Genomic DNA, 18,969 nt, shown 5'->3' on the forward strand with positions numbered 1-18,969 from the left:
GAGCCAATCAGTTGTGTTGTGACAAGGTAGGGTGGTATACAGAAGATAGCTCTATTTGGTAAAAGACCAAGTCCATATTATGGCAAGAACAGCTCAAATAAGCAAAGAGAAACGACAGTCCATCATTACTTCAAGAAATGAAGGTCAGTCATTATGGAAAATTTCAAGAACTTTTATAGTTGTGCTCAATGTGGGAAGAGATGCACTCAGTCAACAGACCTTAAAAAACATGAGAGAATACATACAGGAGATAAACCTTATAGCTGCTCTGACTGTGGAAAGAGTTTTGTTTTTTAAGAAAAGTAACAAGCACTGAAAATCTTCTTTACACTCTCTTTGGATAATTCATTCCGATAATTTTAAAGTTAACAGCAGGTATTTTGCATGTAAGTTTAAGTATTTTGATATCTTCACAAATCTACAAAACAGCCGTTTTACATCCTGGCACAAAATGTAATTAGGAAAATCTACAGATTGATTTTCAGAAAAAAAAAAATATATATATTCTAAGAGTGCAGTACTTCAACATACAATTAGACAATCAAATCCAAATGGCGTACAGATTTGTAGCAGGGAAAAATGTTATGATGCACTATGAATCAGTATTATAGACTTCCAACCCTCAAATAATAATGAGTCGCTATTTATGATGCAAGGTGCTTTGTAGATCAGTCCAACTGCAATGTCGAACAGACCTATCGTCTCAGTGGATAGTGTAGTACATATTGCCAGAGGACTACAAATCCCACCAAAATATTACCCCTCCCTGGATACCACTCTTTAAAACCTCCGGTCTCCATTTTCTTCCCGATTGATTGAAGATCTCAGAACAAATATAAGGTGAGCGTCTCCTATTATAAATACTTAGAAATTGATTAAATATGGTTATTTCCGTTCATATCAACCTTTATCATCAAATAAAAACATAACCTCGCGTACATTTTGAAAATCGACGCTTACCTGCCTGGATACTAGCTCGCTAACGTTAGTAGCTTGAAAACCAATCCGGTGGAGGCAGCTAGCTAGCTGACAGCAGAGAGGAACGGCGAAGCGAGAGGGTTTACTCCCTTCAAAGTCTTTCCACGATAAGCAGACTGCCTGGTCTGCTTTCCCGCCTATGGGACAAGACTTTCTCGTCATTATACACAGTATCTCTGACTTTAGCTACTTAGAAAATGTCGCCAGCACGGCTAGCTAACTGAAACGTCGTCATTAGCGTATCTGGCCTTGTAATGCACGCCAGAGTGTACCTTGATTGTTTATCAAAATACTTGATAGTTAGCTAGCTTCAACTGTACCACAAATAGTGGAGGAAATATTGACTGAAAGTAACTAACGTTATCTAGCTAGCTAACTTAATTTAGCTAGCTAGTTAACATGTGTAAGGCCTAGCTAGGAAATAACATAATGTCACATTGCTAGCTAACCCATTCCTTGGCACAACATACGATGCTAAAGAATGGTGATACCGACTATTGTGTCAATGCCATCTTCCTTTGTAAACGGTAAACTGGTAGCAATTTGTTTCCTTGAATTTGCTCATTATAGATGCTTATCAAGCCCCTGTAGTTCATTGTTATACTGAAGGTAAGTAACACTGCATTGAGTCAAGCTACTGTCTGCGATTTAACATGAAAACGTTTTCTTCTGTCAGATAAATTTGGTGATTGAAGTTTGGAGAAATATGTGGGACGGACCCAGGAGAGGACCACAAGCGGGACCACCCTTTCGGTAAGCAGACAGTGGTAATGGCAGTATCCACAGAGCTGTTTTTATAGTCATATAAGATGAGGAACAATAACGTTTCAAGTTATTTTCATTGGTTGCTTGATTTGAAAGAGGTGTTCAATTGAAAATGTTTGTCAGTAGCTAGGATGCTATCCAATTGGCACTAGATTTTCATGCAAATATTCTAAAAGCCACCAGTAGTGTTTCCACCAAACAGACTTCTTGCAGATACAAATCAGTGCTTGAGGATTTAGTGCACGCAATGTACATTTTAGTTTTCAAGTACTGAATAAGAATCTAAAGTTCAATGTGTTTCCACCTCATTTTCAACTCTACCGATTAGTTTTGTCAGAAACTGTTGTGTTAAATAGCAAATGTGCCTATTCTGGTCTTGGCATGTGCTCTCTAGTCAACAGCTTGCAGATACAGTGCGCGTAGGCTAGTCTACATGAAATTATTATGGATAAGAGTGAGAATGTTTATTTGTCAAGCATGGATCATCATGTCACCAGAATAAGACGCTCTATATTTATTGGAAATGAGCATCAAGCTTTTCAGAGTGCACTTTAACCAACCTGTGAAGTTCTTCATAACTTATTTAATCTGTAACCTAATAATTTGCATGGTTTCCTGAGTCGTAGTGGGAGGACCACACACCATATCATCACGTGACTCCAAGTTTACTTTGATATGCTTATTATATCATGGCTATTTCTTGCATAATTAATTGTACCGACACAAAAAACATACCACCATTTTTTTTGTTCCAGTGGGGGCAATCGTGGAGAAATGTTTGGGGACCGAGGTGGAGCTATGCCCAATTTCAGGGGTCGAAATGGGATGAACATGGGTCCCAGGGGGCCACAGGATCGGGGGCCTCGTATGGACATGAGGAGGATGGATTGTCCGTCTGATATGAGGGGTCCGTCTGATATGAGGGGTCCGTCTGATATGAGGGGTCCGTCTGATATGAGGGGTCCGTCTGATATGAGGGGCCATGTTATGGAACCGCTTGACATACGAGGGAGAGGAGAACCACCCAGGGATTTCCTGGGGAGACCTGGGGAGGAATCAGACTTCGGCCTCCGAAGGCAGTATGAAATATCAATCCGAGACAAGCTGCTAAATGCAGCAGGTAGTGGTGGTTTCAAGGGGCCAGGCCCAGGCATGGGAGGGAGAGGCATGCCACCACGAGATCTACGAGAGCCAAATGACAGATTTATAGATATGAGAGATGGGGAGATATTCCGCAAGGATATGCCAGGTTTCAACAATCCCAATATGGATGGAAGGCGTGGAGGATTTTCCATTGAGCCTATGGGTAGAAATGAGGGGTTCAGAGACATGCGTGATAGAGACAGGCCTCATATTGACAGGCCCCCGATGGGCATGGATGACATTGATGGGTTTAATATGGACATGCCTCCACGGGACTCGGACAGGGGAATGATGAACTTCGACAGGAGGGGTGCTTCTTCGTTGAATCCAAGGAGAAGATTTGAGTCTGATATGGACTTCCGAAACCGCGTTGGACTCCAGGCTGAATACAGAGGAAGGGACAGATCTCCTGTAAGATTTGGCGACAGTGAAGGTGCGCCAATGGATGTCAGGGGAAGTCCTGGTTGCCCTCCAGATCTTGGTGGGCCAAACAGACCCAAGTTTATGGGTAAAGATCCAAAAGGCACTCTTAGAGACTTTCCAGAAATGGAAGAGGTGTCACTTGCAGAGGAGTGGAAGAACCGAAAAATTAAGGACAGTCTTCCATCTCCTATGACCAGAGGTCTTCCTCCTTTCAACATAGATGTTCAGGGACAGCGATTCCCTCCAATGTCCAGAAGGGGCGGTCTTCTTGGAGAGCCACCAATCTTTAAAGAAAAAGAATTCCCAGGGAAAAAGGATGGGCCTGCCTTTGGCTTTCCTCACACCGAGAGAGAAGCTCCAGGTTCCCAGGACTGGGATAAAAAGCCCCCCCCAGATTTTCCTGTCATGGATTTGCCATCCTTTGGCCGTAGAGGTCCCCAGTACCCTCCCTTTCCACCCATGGGTCCTGGGCTCCTGCCAAACACCCCGAACATAGAGAATAACAGCAAGCGCTGGCCTGGAGACAGAGATCCCAAGCAGAATCAAAATGTACCAAATCGAGGTGACAGACCCCCATACCTCTTAGAGATGGACAGGCCCCCATATCTCTTACAGAAGACTCCACCAACTCCACTGGGTCAGGGCCCAAAAGGTAACACTAGTTTCAAAGGGCCAAAGGATGCATTGCTTGAACAAGGCCCAGAGAGGGATAAGCTGGTTCCAGGGCCAGACTTCCAAGGCAAAGACCAGGACTACAGGGACATTGACTACAGAACAGGCTCAGGGAGAGTTTTTTACCACAAACCTGAGGAGCTGCAAGTACCTAACGAAGTTCTAAAGGAATCCAAACCAGTCCAGACTCCCAAATTCAATGACTCTGGTTCCCAGGTTAGTAAAGCAAATGTATAGACTAAACCCCATAGAAAATGCAAAACAAAATTTTTGCATCCAAACCAAATTCCATACAAATTTCTTGTACATCTGTTGGTTGAGTGTTCCCCTTTGTCATTTATGTGATTTTTTTTTTTTTCAATTGCTTTAACCTGTTATTTAAATCTGAACTGTCAACCAAAGGATCAGGATTACAGGAGTGCGACTGTGAAGGACAAGGTTACTCATACAATTTGCATCACTGGAATTCCTAAGACAGCCACAATGGAACAGGTAGGAATCAAATCAGACATTTTGCTTTTGACTTTTCTGATTGCGTAAAATCATCTAGTTAGAAGATGAAAGTTTTTAGTTATAGACCTATAAGTGTGTGTTTTATTAAAGGTTAATGCCTAACAATATTTCACTCTCTTGCAGATTCTTGGTGCCTTTGCAGTCCGTGATGGTGTCCCAATGCAGGGCATGAAGATAAAGAATGTTGTGCCAGGTGAGACAAAGTCCCTGTGTGGACATGCTCAACTCGAACAGTATCTCAAATCTCCTACGAATTGTTTCGCTATTTCACTATACGACTCATATACGCTTTTCAAAGTGTCTTTGTTGCCTCCGGTGTTCTCGATCTTGATGCAGTCGCGCATCAGTTCAACAGCCAGGTTTTCTTAGTATTTATCCATTAGAGTTTTTCATTCCTGATGATGTAGGAACACGTTCAAAACATTTTGTAGAAGCTTTCATCCTCAAGGAAGCCATCTTTGACAGTGACTATCTGTCACAACAGTTCATGTGACAAGCATTTCTTGCGTACACACCATTTGTTTCATTATACACAATTTCCTTTTTTTAACAAATAAATCATTCATTATAAACGAATGTAGACAGCAAGCCTGTATTACAGACCACTCTAAGTGTTTTGCTGAGACTTCAGGTTCTTGGGGTTGCGTTTCTCATCATTCAGCTTAGACCAAAAGTTTTTTCAATGATTTGATTGTAGGACTGCTTCAGCCATCTACTCCCAACTGTTCATTCACATGCTTACCAAAGAACATCACATTAATAAATGCTGCAAGTTGAGTTTAAACTGTGTTCATGTAAGGCGTTACATTTCAGATCCCTGAGACGCTACAATACCATGTTTCTGAAATGACAAAGTTTAGATATGGCAGCAAGACAATTCATCAATGGCATAGCCTATGTTTCATGTTAAAGAGTGTCTTTCATACACCGTAAGCCTATGCCTTAGTAGCACATAGGTCATACCTTTATGCTTGCAGGAACGTCCCTTTATGGAAATGAAGCTATAGTTGGCATACTTGGCAGGATGTTTAGAGACAACGTTCAGTCCATAGTTGGATTAGGAAAAGATGTCGGTACTGGCAATTAAATACGGACAACATTGACAACTCAAATGCAAGATAAATGACTAAAATGCATGTTGTGCTGCAAACGTACTTACTGTATTAGTGGAGACATTGGCATACATGTCTCAACATGAATAATTAGGACAATGTTCTATCCCCCCCTCCCCATGTAGTCATCTAAATGCACCACCATCACCACAAAAATGCTGAATGTGATCTCCTTTCGTGATGTGCTCATGAACTGCTGTCCTTACTGGCATTGACTAACTCAAACCCATCTGTATTTCAAATGCTATCCCCAGGTTACAGCTACGATACGGCCTATGTGGAGTTTTTAAACCTCGAGGATGCAGTCCACTTCATGGAATCCAACCAGGTGGCCCATCCTCGTCTCTCTACGTCGGCTGTGCCTTCGGGCAGGAAGAAGGCTTGGGCTGGGGGGGCTGGCATTTTATAAGGGTTAGGGGAGGGAGAGGTGGGAGCAGGGTTGGTTATTGTTTGGGATCATTTGTCGTAGTTACTCCCTACGTGTGGGTGTGTGAATTTACACTGTTGGTGTAGGTTCAAGGATGCTGAGAATAGCTTTTTGGGAAAAATTCCACTTTTCATAATAGTTCAATAATACGAGGTCGAGGAGGCGTGTGTCTGGTGCATTGTACACTGAGTGTACAAAACATTAAGAACACCTGCTCTTTCCATTACAGACTGACCAGGTGAAAGTTATGAACCCTTATTGATGTCACTTTTTAAATCTACTTCAATCAGTGTAGCTAAATGGGAGGACACAGGCTAAAGAAGGATTTTACAGCCTTGAGACAGTTGAGACATGGATTGTGTATGTGTGTCATTCAGAGGGTGAATGGGCAAGACACAATATTTAAATGTCTTTGAACGGGGTGTGGTAGTAGGTGCCAGGCGCACCGGTTTGTCAAGAACCGCAGCGCTACTCGGTTTTTCACGCTCAACAGTTTCCCATGTGTATCACGACTGGTCCACCACTCAAAGGACATCCCGCTAACTTGACACAACTGTGGGAAGCATTGGAGTCAACATGGGCCAGCATCCCTGTGGAACACTTTAGACACCTTGTAGAGTCCATTCCTGACATATTAAGGCTGTTCTGAGGACAAAAGAGGATGGTGCAACTCTATATTAGGAAGGTGTTTTTAATGTTTTGCTCACTCAGTGTATGTCTAGGCCCATAGGCATGCTACATAATGTCTTGTTCCTGCATTCTTGGGCCTCTGTCCATCGAAGTCCTAAGTTGGATTGGTTTTCTTTTAGTGATCTCTTTTTTTCATTGTTAGGTAGCAATGTCAAGGCGAGTAAGGCAGCCATTTCTGCGCTAGCATTCAAGTCCATCTTAGGGTTTGTTTTGTTCTCATTTTTGCACAGAATTTACGAGAGTTGTTTTTTTTTTTTGGTGGCAATATTGGAAAGTTGATCTCTACCCTTCAGACTGCTGTGCCCTGTTGACTTATACCTTTCTGGCAATATCTTGCCTTAACCTTTGGCTATCTACAAGCACAACTTTACCCCAATTACTTTGGGGTACTACATTCTACAATACTCTGACTGTTTGTTGGGGGTTATGCTCATTCTTTGTTCTCAAGTCGACAGTAATGTTCTATTCCATTCTTCTTTCTTTACACATGGAGAGCTGTGCAGCAACCATGGTATTCTTTCGCGGTGCTGAATGGATAGACTCTGTGCCTAAATGCGTCCTCCACATCAGATCCACTCTTGTCTGCTAAATACAAGTGTAAATCTGCTCGACACCCGTTCACTTGACACTTGAAGTCTTTTCTCTTGACCACAGTTCTTTGCTCACTTTTTCCTTTTGGGGACTGTGAGGCCTTCCTTTTGGTCAAATTGGTATAGGTTCATGTGTAGAGTATCAGAAGCCTGCATTGGTTGGTTTTTAGCCATTTTAGCACAGGTCAATGTCAGTGGTGCGCTCCACCATTATAGGTGACTCATATTCTCCCAACCATATTGGCTGAATCTGGTACCCATATTGATGGACTCATGACGCACTACAATGTTAAGCAACAGACAATCATCAAGGCTAGAGTCATATCTGGCTCTGATCAAGGCTGGAACGATGCAGAATCAGTGACAGGTGTTACATGTTCCTTTGATCTATCCTCTATGTTACTTTACTAATTGGGTAGCTGGTTGGTAGAATGGTTTTGGATTTTGTAAAAAAAATCATTTGGTTACATAAGATTTTAAAGACATGCATTTCCTCTCAATTGTTTAATGAATTCGGCTGTATCTTTTTACCCATTAGCAGCAATAAAACGGTTGAAGTATTGTCTCGGCAAGTGGGGTTATTGTAGATATAACTGCCACTTACCATTTTAGATGTACTTGCAGTGCATTCGGAAAGTATAGACCCCTTGTTTAAATAAATGTTTTTCCTCCTCAATCTACACCCTACCCCATAATGACAAAGCGATTACAGGTTTTTAGATTTTTTTTGTGTGTATTATTCACACCCTTTGCTATGAGACTCGCAATTGAATTTTTCAGCGGCAGGAACTGGGAGATTAGTCAGGATCGAGGGAAAGATGAACGGAGCAAAGTACAGAGAGCTACTTGATGAATACCTGCTCCAGAGCGCTCAGGACCTCAGACTGGAGTGACGGTTCACCTTCCAACAGGACAATGACCCTAAGCACACAGCCAAGATAACGCAGGAGGGGCTTCGGGACAAGTCTCTGAATGTCCTTGAGTGGACCAGCCAGAGCCCGGACTTGAACCCTGTCTCTGGAGAGACCTGAAAAAAGCTGTGCAGCAACGTTCCCCATCCAACCTGAGAGCTTGAGAGGATCCGCAGAGAAGAATTGGAGAAACTCCCCAAATACAGGTGTGCAAAGTTTGTAGAGTCATACCCAAGAAGACTCAAGGCTGTAATCGCTGCCAAAGGGGCTTCCACGAAGTACTGGGTAAAGGGTCTGAATACTTATGTAGATGTGATATTTCAGTTAATACATTTGCAAAAATTTCTAAAAACCTGTTTGCTTTGTCATTATGGGGTATTGTGTGTAGATTGATGAGGGGGGGAAAACTATTTAATCCATTTGAGTAAGGCTGTAACGAAATGTGGAAAATGTCCAGAGGTCTGAATACTTTCCGAATGCACTATATTAGTTAAACCTGAGATTATGTTAAATCTGCGATAAAAAAAAATAATAATAATATTTTATTTTTGTCTTTAAACCAACAGCATGCATGTCAGATCCAGCACAGTCATGCCTTTAGGCAGATTAGTGTCATACATTTACAATGCACTGCCAACACAATGGTCTATTGAATTTCACATTTTTGAAGTACAAATTTGAGTCCTGCACTGTCAAAGAATATAGATTTGTATCTTTATCTAGTAAAACGAGTGATATGAAATTCATAATCTCCGCTTTTGATAGTACTGTACATAAAAGGTTGAATTACCTCCTGGGAAACAGTAATGCGATTGCATGGAGGAAGTTCTTTGGAAGGTATTGGTCGACATGGCTTCCATATTTCTGTCAGAACTATGTTTGTCCTACTACCCTCTCCACTGAGGAGGACTTAACCTGCCACAGTGCATGATGGGAGTCTGTTCTCTTTGAACATTTAGAATTGTGTCACTTGGTTGGCAAGGAAGCAGATTACTCAGTTTGGATCTAGCGAACTCTCTTCCTGTTTTTCAGGGATCGCTGATGGTTGGCACTAAAACGGCTCTCATGAGATACGTCCAGCCGGACAGAGGTGTCAAGGAAGCTCAAGTAAGTGTTGTATATCACACAGGAAGGGCCTGCTGTGGATGGCAGTGATTTATTCATTCCCTTTACATTGGTCCATAGACCTTTTCTTATTTTTAGAATGCTAGTAGCATAGGTATTTTTATGCTTGGTGGTATTTACCCCAAGATTTGTATGCATGGTAGAGTTGTTTTGTCTGTATTCCTTATGTTAAGCTGTAGGTTAAGACAACTGCCACTAAATAATTGATGTGGCTCCTCTCGCTGTGTTAGGAACCAGGCCCTCCGGCCCAGGAACCCCTGCTGCCAAGCCCGGGCCAGCTCCTGGTCAACAAGGCCAAGAGTGACCACTACGGCCAGAATGGCTCACAGGCCAAGGCCCCAGTGGACCCCCTGTCTCAGCAGGGCTCGTGGCAGCGCAGCTCAGACCTCACCCCAGAGGCCTGGCAGCAGCAGGTGGACCAGCAGCTCAGACAGCAAGAGGCTGAGCAGCAGGCAGAGTCCTGGGCCAGCCGGAATCCCCCTCGCCAAGCTCCTGGCCCTCATCAGCTGGACCCCATCTTTAAGGAGAGCAAGAGTGAGTATTATTGGGCAATATTGGGATAGTTGGTTTGAGGTGTGACTGGATAATAATAAATTTGTTTGTCTATGGATAACTGTTAACTCAATGTGGTATTATAGCTCCCGAGTTTATAGATCAGTGTGCTTGTTCTCCCCTCTTTTGCCCTTCAGCCATGATCATAAAGAATGTGAAGCCCACCACAACAGTGGAGACCATCCTGAAAACCCTGGACCCCTTCGCCTACCTGGATGAGAGGAACGTCCGTCTGGTTAGAGGCAAACCCCCGGGTGCCAAATGCTTCTGCTTCATTGACATGGACTCTCATGAGGTATCACATAGCTGCCATAACATGTCAATTGGGCACTTTGTCATGGTTTATCACATTCCCATTTCCGCCTGATATGTGGATTTGAAATGTCTGAGTTGTACCCCGCTTAATGGATGTCATGACGTGGCCTTTTTTCCATCCTAGCAAGTGACCCGTCTAGTTGACCTGCTCACCAAGCCCAGGCCTCTCTCTATCGACGGGGTCCGGGTTTACGCCGAGGTCGCCAAGCCTTTGAAGAATCAAAAGTGAGTTCTGTAGCATGTTATGTCATGTAGCCACAGATTTCAGTGCACTACTGAGGATTTGATGGTGTCTTCTCCTGCTAGCTACAGAAGAGAGTTTGATAAATCCAACACTTCTCTCCTGGGGTTCCCACCTGAGGCCAGTATGATGGAGGTAAGTTAGGGTTTTGCTATCATTTTGGGTTTTGAGTTTGTGTGTTGGTTAGAAAACTGAACATGTTTTTGTGCCCTAATTCTAGCCGCAGCAGTACTACAGTTCATCCCAACCTCACAAGCAGCCATCAGGAGCTCCCCCACCTAACATGCAAGGTAAGTCCTCTCTGTCAGTATCCACATTCAAACACTATTCTGCCTGAGGATTTGCACATGCATTTTTCAGCTCAACATGCTTCAATCATCAGGTAATGTTGAGTCCAAAATGATCTGTAAGAATCCATCTTCTTATAATTTTTTGACCTAGGAGACCGTTTGGGTGGGCCAATGAGCTTAGACATCCCTCACTCCCATTCATCTGTTTCTCACTTGAACTCCAGCATGGCTCAGGTGAGATACTATTATAACCAACTTTATTCTAAAGTGAAGACACATGCATCCGTTCATGCTACACACACATCTCTGCTGCTGCTGCTACCAGACTCTGTCTTTAAATTGTGCAGTATTTAGCAATAATAACACTTGTGCTCTCCTCTTCCCCAAAACACGTGTAAATATTTGACTAGAAATTGTGCCTTCCTGTATTATACTTATGCTAAAATGTTTATTCCATTCGACTGCTGTTTACTTTTTGTTTTGTATTCTTATCTTTCATTATTTCTTATTGTTGTTGCATTGTCGATGGAACCTGCAAGTAAGCGTTTCGTTGGACAGTGTATACCATGCGTGTCCTGTACATACTTGAAGCGTTGATAATGATTGACAGTTTAAACAGAGGAAACGCCTGAGTGAGTGTCAGTGTGAAATGCCCAGGTAACCGATGTTTCACTCTCCCACATCCCAGGGAGGTGGCTATGGCGAACCTCCATTAGTTGTTCCCTACCAACAGGCTCTGCACCCCCAGGTCTCCTCTGCTGGAGTAATGACAGCTACAGGAGACCATAGTACTGACGGCTACAGCTACGGTAAGGCCAAGCAATAATGCCCCTCTGACATCAGGGGAAAGAATGCGAATAGACAGGCATTTTGTCATGCTCTTGTAATAACTGACCTTCTTATTTCCCTAGCTACTGAAACTCCTGACGTGACTAACTACCTGTATGATGCCACTTCCGGGTTCTACTACGATCCCCAAACTACCTTGTACTATGACCCTGCCTCTAGGGTAAGAGTGCTACACAGCAGCTCATATATGATCTGATGCATGCTCTTGTAAATTATTCTCTTTGTGTGTCTGTGCTTCATGTCCTGTGTCTGTGTGCAGTATTTCTACAATGCCCAGACCCAGGAGTACCTTTACTGGGACAGTGCGTCCAAGACGTACATCCCCGTGCCCGGAGGACACTCCACAGACACCCAGCCCCCCATGGCCCAATTTAGTGTTGCCCTGGCACCTGACGTACAGGCCATTCTGGCCAATCCAGTAGCAGACGCTCCACTGGACATAAAGAAACCAGAGCCAACCCCTCACGTCGACCCTCCCCCAGTCCTGAACCCTACACCTGCTCTGAACACCATGCCTAACCCCAACCCTTCCCCTGAGAGGAGAGAGGAGGAGGACACTGCACCTCACATCCTCGACAAGAAAGACAGCAAAGACAAACCAGGAGAGAAAGAGGAGAAACCCAGGAGCCTAGCCGCGGTCAAAGTAAACCCACATTACCACATTGTACTCATGTACAATGAAGCTATAGGAACAATCCTCTTGCCCAAATACACTACCTCATAGATGGTGAATACATATGTGTCTCTCTCAGGTCATGAAGGATATGGAGCGCTGGGCTAAGATCCAGAACCGTCAGAAGGACAGCGTCCGTTGCCCGTCCCCCGTACTGAAGACCTCCGTGGGTGGGCTGGACGACAGGAAGACCTCCAAGGCAGCTGATGCGGCCTTCGCCATCTTCGAGAGGAAGGTGGGTGGAGAGTCACGGTTACATGCATGCAAATGCTTTGTTGTGTTTATTTTTACTCTTCATGTGTAGTGGGCAGTAATATTTGACGTGTGTATACAGTGTATTTATATACAGTACCAGTCAAAAGTTGAGAGACCTACTCATTCAAGTTTTTTTTTTTTTTTTTTTTTTACTATTTTCTTCATTGTATAATAATAGTGAAGACATCAAAACTATGAAATAACACACATGGAATCATGTAGTAACCAAAAAAGTGTTCAACAAATCAAAATATATTTTAAATTTGAGATTCTTCAAAGTAGCCACCCTTTGTCTTGATTACAGCTTTGCACACTCTTGACATTCTTTCAACCAGCTTCACGAGGAATGCTTTTCCCAACAGTCTTGAAGGAGTTCCCACATATGCTGAGCACTTGTTGGCTGCTTTCCCTTCACTCTGTGTTCCAACTCATCCCAAACCATCTCAATTGGGTTGAGGTCGGGTGACTGCGGAGGCCAGGTCATCTGATGCAGCACTCCATCACTCTCCTTCTTGGTCAAATAGCCCTTACACAGCCTGGAGGTGTGTTGGATCATTGTCCTTTTAAAAAACAAATGATGTCCCACTAATTGCAAACCAGACGGGATGGCGTATCGTTGCAGAATGCTGTGGTAGCCATGCTGGTTAAGTGGGCCTTGAATACTAAATAAATCAGTGTCACCAGCAAAGCACCATCACATCTCCTCCTCCATGCTCCACGGTGGTAACCACACATGCAGACATCATCTGTTCACCTACTCTGCGTCTCACAGAAACAGTTGGAACCAAAAATCTCAAATTTGGACATATCAGACCAAAGGAAAGATTTCCACCTGTCTAATGTCCTTTGCTCGTGATGCAACCACCAGGTTGTTATTCTGGCACCACCCACCCAGGTCTCTGACCTCCTCCCTATAGGCTGTCTCGTCGTTGTCGGTGATCAGGCCTACCACTGTTATGTCGTCTGCAAACTTAACAATGGTGTTAGCGTCGTGCCTGGCCACGCTGTTGTGGGTGAACAATGAGTACAGGAGGGGACTGCGCACGCACCCCTGAGGGGCTCCAGTGTTGAGGATCAGCATGGCGGATGTTGCTACCTACCCTCACCACCTGGGGCGGCCCGTCAGGAAGTCCAGGATCCAGTTGCAGAGGGAGGTGTTCAGTCCCAGGACCCTTAGCTTAGTGATGAGCTTTGAGGGCACTATGGTGTTGAACGCTAAGCTGTAGTCAATGAATAGCACTTTCACACAGGTTTTCCTTTTGTCCAGGTGGGAAAGGGCAGAGTTGAGTGCAATATAGATTGGATCATCTGTGGATCTGTTTGGGCGGTCTGCAAATTGGTGTGGATCTTGGGTTTCTGGGATAATGGTGTTAATGTGAGCCATGACCAGCCTTTCAAAGCACTTCATGTCTACGGACGTGAGGGCTGTGAGTCTGTAGTCATTTAGGCAGGTTACCTTAGTGTTCTTGGGCACAGGGACTATGGTGGTCTGTTTAAAACATGTTGGTATTAGACTCAATCAGGGACATGTTGAAAATGTCAGTGAAGACACCTGCCAGTTGGTCAGCCCACGTCCTGGTAATCCGTCAGGCCACACGGCCTTTGTGAATGTTGACCTGTTTAAAGGTCTTACGCACGTCGACTACGGAGAGAGTGATCACACAGCCGTCCGTATGGCTCGCCACCATTGGACTCTGGAGCAGAGGAAATGCCTTCTCTGGAGAGATGATTCACGCTTCATCTGGCAGCCCAACGGACAACTCTGGGTTTGGCGGATACCAGGAGAATAATGGTCTGGGGCTGTTTTTCATGGTTTGGGCTAGGCCCTTTAGTTCCAGGGAAGGGAAATCATAATGCTACAGTGTAAAATGACATTCTAGATGATTCTGTGTTTCCAACTTTGTGGTAAGTTTGTGGAAGGCCCTTTCCTATTTCTGCGTGACAATGCCCTGGTGCACAAAGAGATCCATACATAAATGGTTTGTCGAGATCGGTGTGGAAGAACTTGACTGGCCTGCGCTGAGCCCGGACCTCAACCCCATCGAACGCCTTTGGGATGAATTGGAACGCTGACTGCGAACCAGGCCAAATTGCCCATCCTCAATGTTCTTGTGGCTGAATGGAAGCAAGTTCCCACAGCCATGTTCCAACATCTAGTGGGAAGCCTTCCCAGAAAAGTGGAGGCTGTTGTAGCAGCAAAAGGGGGGACCAACTCCATAGTAATGCCCAGGATTTTGCAATGAGATGTCCATATACTTTTGGTCATGTAGTGTAATAAGACTATGCAATTAGCCCATTTTAATGAATTATCTGACTCCATAAAGATTATTTAGCAATATGCAAGAACTCCGTAGTTGAGTTACAGTAATAGGCAATGAAGAAATGTCTGAATGGAATTCTAAATACAAGTGTATTTAATTACTTTGAATGGATTCGCATACAAGGCAAAAAGCTTAAGTTACAAAGCATTAACTGGCATTCTAGGAGAGGGAGAGATCTCGAAGACCCTTTTTATAAGCATCTGCGTTGTTTGGATTACAAATCTGAGTTGAACAATAGCGTTACTGTACCGTTAACCTCCAATCAGATGTCAGACCTACATGATATAATCGCAACAGAACTGCTTCTCAGAGGTGTGACCTTGGGGGCTGGCAAGATCAACACAGAGAATGCGGAATTCTTAAGAACACAGGAAATTCTTGCTTACAGCTGATGAGTCACTTCGAGAGCTGCCCTACACATTATTTATTTACCATGATTTTATTGATTCTACTGTAACTCCTCTGTTTCCACATACAGGGTGGAGACGACCCCTTCAAGAAGCCTATGGCTCCTCCCAAGAAAGAGGGGAAGGGCTCAAAGGTGAGATTGGCTGGATGATTCATGAGCGGTCACCGCCAAATGCCTAGAATGTTCTGTGGTGTGAGCTGGGGAAAGTGAATTTGATTCCAAGTGAATTTGATTCCAATCCATAATGTCTGGGCTGTTTTCCTCACTCCCTGGTGAACTTGTTCCTGAACTTCCTGCTCTCTCCACTCTACCCAGCAGTCCATTGGCTCTCTGGGCCTGCTGGCATCAGACTACGCAGCTACAGGCAGTGACGAGGAGGAGGAGGTGGTGCAGCACGAGGCTCCTCAGGCCTCTAGGAGCCAGTCCCAGGATGAGGAGGACAAGCTAACAGACTGGAAGAAGATGGCCTGCCTGCTGTGTAGGAGACAGTTCCCCAATAAGGACGGCCTCGTGCGCCATCAGCAGCTATCTGACCTTCACAAGCAAAACATGGAGATCCACATGAAGATCAAAAGGTCAAAGAAGGAACTGGAGGCTTTGGAGAACCAGGAGAAAGAGGTCAGTGGAGGCTTGATTTTTCGTCACCTTTTACATAAGTGTGTACACATTTAATATGTAGCTGTAAAGCAGTTCCAGTAGTCACAAATAGCTAAATCATAGTTGCATCAGTCTCTAACCTCCTCAGCTTGCCAATTATTATATACTGGCAACGGACATAATCAACAAACCGGACAGGGGAGTTTGTCATCTGATACCCCCCCAGACTTAGGAGAGAACTCCACAAATCGACCTTTAAATACATACCTGTCACTGAATGGATCTCCTTACCTACTAGAGCTGGGACGATAAACCAAAATGAGTGAAACGGACCATTTTATCAAGGACATTTTAACATTTCACTGATATCGACAATAACGGTTAGTAGCCTTTTACTAGGGGAATGTGAAGTTAGTAATAGCTCATTCAGTTTCATTTCAAACTGGACAATTGGTAGCTACGTCATTCAAAGTAGTAGTAGTTTTAAGGGTTATATAAAAGAAAGTAACTGCACATTCATGTTAAGAATTTATCGTTCAGTTTATGGTTAATTATGATGATTGAGTCATTTTATTGCGATATGGATTTTTTTTCCCCATGTTGCCCAGCTCTATTACCAACTCATATTTCCCAAGCGAAAAGCCTTTAAGAAAATATAAGACATCTAATGAGATACTGATCCCTGAAATATGGACCTTGACCATTAAATGTTACCTTTCAGGTATTTTAAATGTCTAGCTGTCGGTGTGGCGTCAGCTAATGGGGATCCTAATAAAGTATGTTATTTTTAAATGTCATATGGCTGACGTATTACTGTGTGTAGTCTGTCCCACAGCTGAGTGCTGGCGAGTCCAACGGCTCCCCAGAACAGAAGAGAAGGAAGCACCAACATCAACACCAGAATAGCTGGGCCGGTGGCTCCAGGGACATGCACAAAGGCAGCGAGAGACCTGGGTTAGGCTCTGAACCTGTTGAGGTACGTCTGTAACGCAGCCCTCCAACTCTGTTCCTGGAGAACAACCTACAGGACGGTATTCACTCCTACCCTTAATGTAGCACTAATTCTAATAGTTAGCTGGTTGATGAGCTGAATCCGGCTAGTTACAACTGGGTTTGGAGCGTAAACCTACAGGAGGGTAGCTCTACAGGAACAGGGTTGACGAGCCCTATAACATTTTGTATTTTTCTGTCTGTAGTCCACCAGATGGGTTTCTTGGTGTGTTTTTTTTTTTTTTTTTTTTTTTAACCCTTCATGATGTTTCCTCTCTCTTGTCTCAGAGGAAGAAGAAGGAGCCTGTTGTCTGGAACCATGCCACCTACAAACAAGCTGTGCGCAAGTCCATGTTCGCACGCTTCAAAGAGCTGGACTGACCCCTTCCTGTGAACACCAGGGGTGCGTTCAGTTCTCCAGTATGTTTTGTGCCCACCATTCTTCAACAGTCTGAGGTTTGTTTGCTGGTGGTGGTTGTGGCCTGATCAATATGGATGTAACCTTTCGAAATCGCAAAACTAATGTAGCACAACGTACACAATCTTCCTCCGTTACCATAATCACAACATTCTTCAACTGGTCGTTCAGAAGGGCGCTGTTTCCGTTGAATCAAACGTTGCACACCGTTCTGTTCTACTTAACACACCCAAGATCACACACTCTTGTGTGTTGGTCAACATAATGGACTAGCCATGGCCAGCGGAGCTTTTGGACTGAGCTCACCTCTTACTGTACCTGGTGGCCCCACTTCACTGTACTACAAGGACTTTGACTCCCCAGCAAAGAAATCAGGCCGTGGCCTGCCCACTCAGCTCAACTGTTGAGACCATGGAGCTGTAGGGAGACCGCTAGGGCCTCCACATTTCTGCAGTATTTTCTGTGCTTGTTGGAGGGCCCCGTTCACCCATCCCTATCCCAACGCTGTACTAACTGCTGGAGCGAGGTAGAACCAGTGGCGTTGGGGCTAAACTGCTCCACAGACTCACCCCAAACACCAAGCTGGCTTTGACTGGCTTCTAATCAATCCTTTTTATGGATGTAGCTTTGTTTTGCTGATGTGTAGTATTATTGTGACGTGTACTCAGCAGCCAGATCTGCCATTGTAGAATCTCTGTATGCTACCAGCTGGATCCAGCTACACCATCATTTATTTTAAGATGTTTTTATATGGACTTATTCCTTTCTTTGTTTGGGTAATACTCTGTATGTGTACACGTTTACATTTTTAAGTAAACCAAAAAAAAATCACCTTGTCTGGTTTATTTATGTGTACTGTTAGATTAGGAATGTGTGCAATGGTTTACATTGTCTAGTCGCTAGACATACGGGTTGCCTCCCATAATTTTCAAACGTTCCATCTTAACACGTCTGTATGTAATCAAATGTCAGTTTGGCATACAGGAACTACGTCACTCCCATCCCGGAACAAATTGTTTTTCCTTATCGAAGTTGCCGAAGGAGTCCGTCATTGAAACCAGATCCTATTCACTCACTGCTGTTGCCTAGGGTTGGGTTTACAAGACTGTTAGACAGATTCTATTCAGGACCTCTCCATTGGGTGGCAGCAGTGTTATTTAGATATGTGTACCATCACTAAATCCGAATAGTGTTGGACATTCCCATGATGTTATATGGTTAACCCTTCAGATAATACAATGAACTGGAATATGTTTCATTGTTTGAACAGGGAATTGTCGCAATGATCTCTACGCTTGTTGGTCTTGGTGATTTGTTGAAGGTGATGAGAAAACGATGTCTTAATGCTGAGGCAGAACATCATGAGGATGTTCAATTTTTGTTAAACATCGGTATTACCCATAGCACTGGTGACACAGGGAAGGAACAAACTCTCTTAGCCTCCCTGACTAATTTGCTTCTGTTTTGTCTAGGTTAGGATTACTAAACCATCCTGTTTTGAGTCCAGAGGGTCAATTTGGAATCAGGTGACTTACCTAATGTTTGTGTTTTCTAACATTTCATATAAGTCCCATTCCTGCTCTGCAGGTGTCAGAATATGGGCTCTACTCCCACGTGGGTTTAGCTACGTAATTGGAGGATTACCTGGGTTTAGTGTTCTCCGAGTTCCTCTGATCACAACAGGAACCAGACCAAGGTGGAGCCCCAGGG

The 18,969-nt window shown here is 44.0% G+C and overlaps 1 protein-coding gene across 4 annotated transcripts; it reads left to right on the forward strand.

Annotated features, from left to right (window-relative positions):
• Positions 1-766: 766 nt before the first annotated feature.
• LOC120065043 (RNA-binding protein 5-like) lies at positions 767-18,090 on the forward strand. Of its 4 annotated transcripts, none has more exons than XM_039015703.1 (21): positions 767-840; positions 1,655-1,731; positions 2,499-4,197; positions 4,384-4,473; positions 4,618-4,687; positions 5,861-5,934; positions 9,257-9,331; positions 9,580-9,883; positions 10,039-10,196; positions 10,341-10,441; positions 10,523-10,592; positions 10,678-10,747; positions 10,899-10,981; positions 11,436-11,556; positions 11,659-11,756; positions 11,856-12,239; positions 12,349-12,504; positions 15,324-15,386; positions 15,570-15,872; positions 16,675-16,827; positions 17,130-18,090. In XM_039015703.1, exons 2-21 carry the CDS (start codon positions 1,685-1,687, stop codon positions 17,220-17,222), a joined length of 4,212 nt encoding a protein of 1,403 aa, XP_038871631.1. In that variant the 5' UTR covers positions 767-840; positions 1,655-1,684; the 3' UTR covers positions 17,223-18,090. The 4 variants fall into 4 exon arrangements, with proteins under 4 accessions (XP_038871631.1, XP_038871632.1, XP_038871633.1 ...); XM_039015704.1 differs by having other exon boundaries at positions 15,573-15,872; XM_039015705.1 differs by having other exon boundaries at positions 10,529-10,592.
• The last annotated feature ends 879 nt before the right edge of the window (positions 18,091-18,969 follow it).

Source organism: Salvelinus namaycush, chromosome 20 (genome assembly GCF_016432855.1).
Source record: "Salvelinus namaycush isolate Seneca chromosome 20, SaNama_1.0, whole genome shotgun sequence".
Taxonomy (NCBI): domain Eukaryota; kingdom Metazoa; phylum Chordata; class Actinopteri; order Salmoniformes; family Salmonidae; genus Salvelinus; species Salvelinus namaycush.

Bases quoted from the DNA above. Each gene is read 5' to 3' on its own strand.
- LOC120065043 (XM_039015703.1), top strand. From the start codon at position 1,685: ATGTGGGACGGACCCAGGAGAGGACCACAAGCGGGACCACCCTTTCG. The intron at 10,442-10,522 runs GTGAGTTCTGTA...TTCTCCTGCTAG, and splicing joins AAGCCTTTGAAGAATCAAAA to CTACAGAAGAGAGTTTGATA. The intron at 10,748-10,898 runs GTAAGTCCTCTC...TTTTTGACCTAG, and splicing joins TCCCCCACCTAACATGCAAG to GAGACCGTTTGGGTGGGCCA.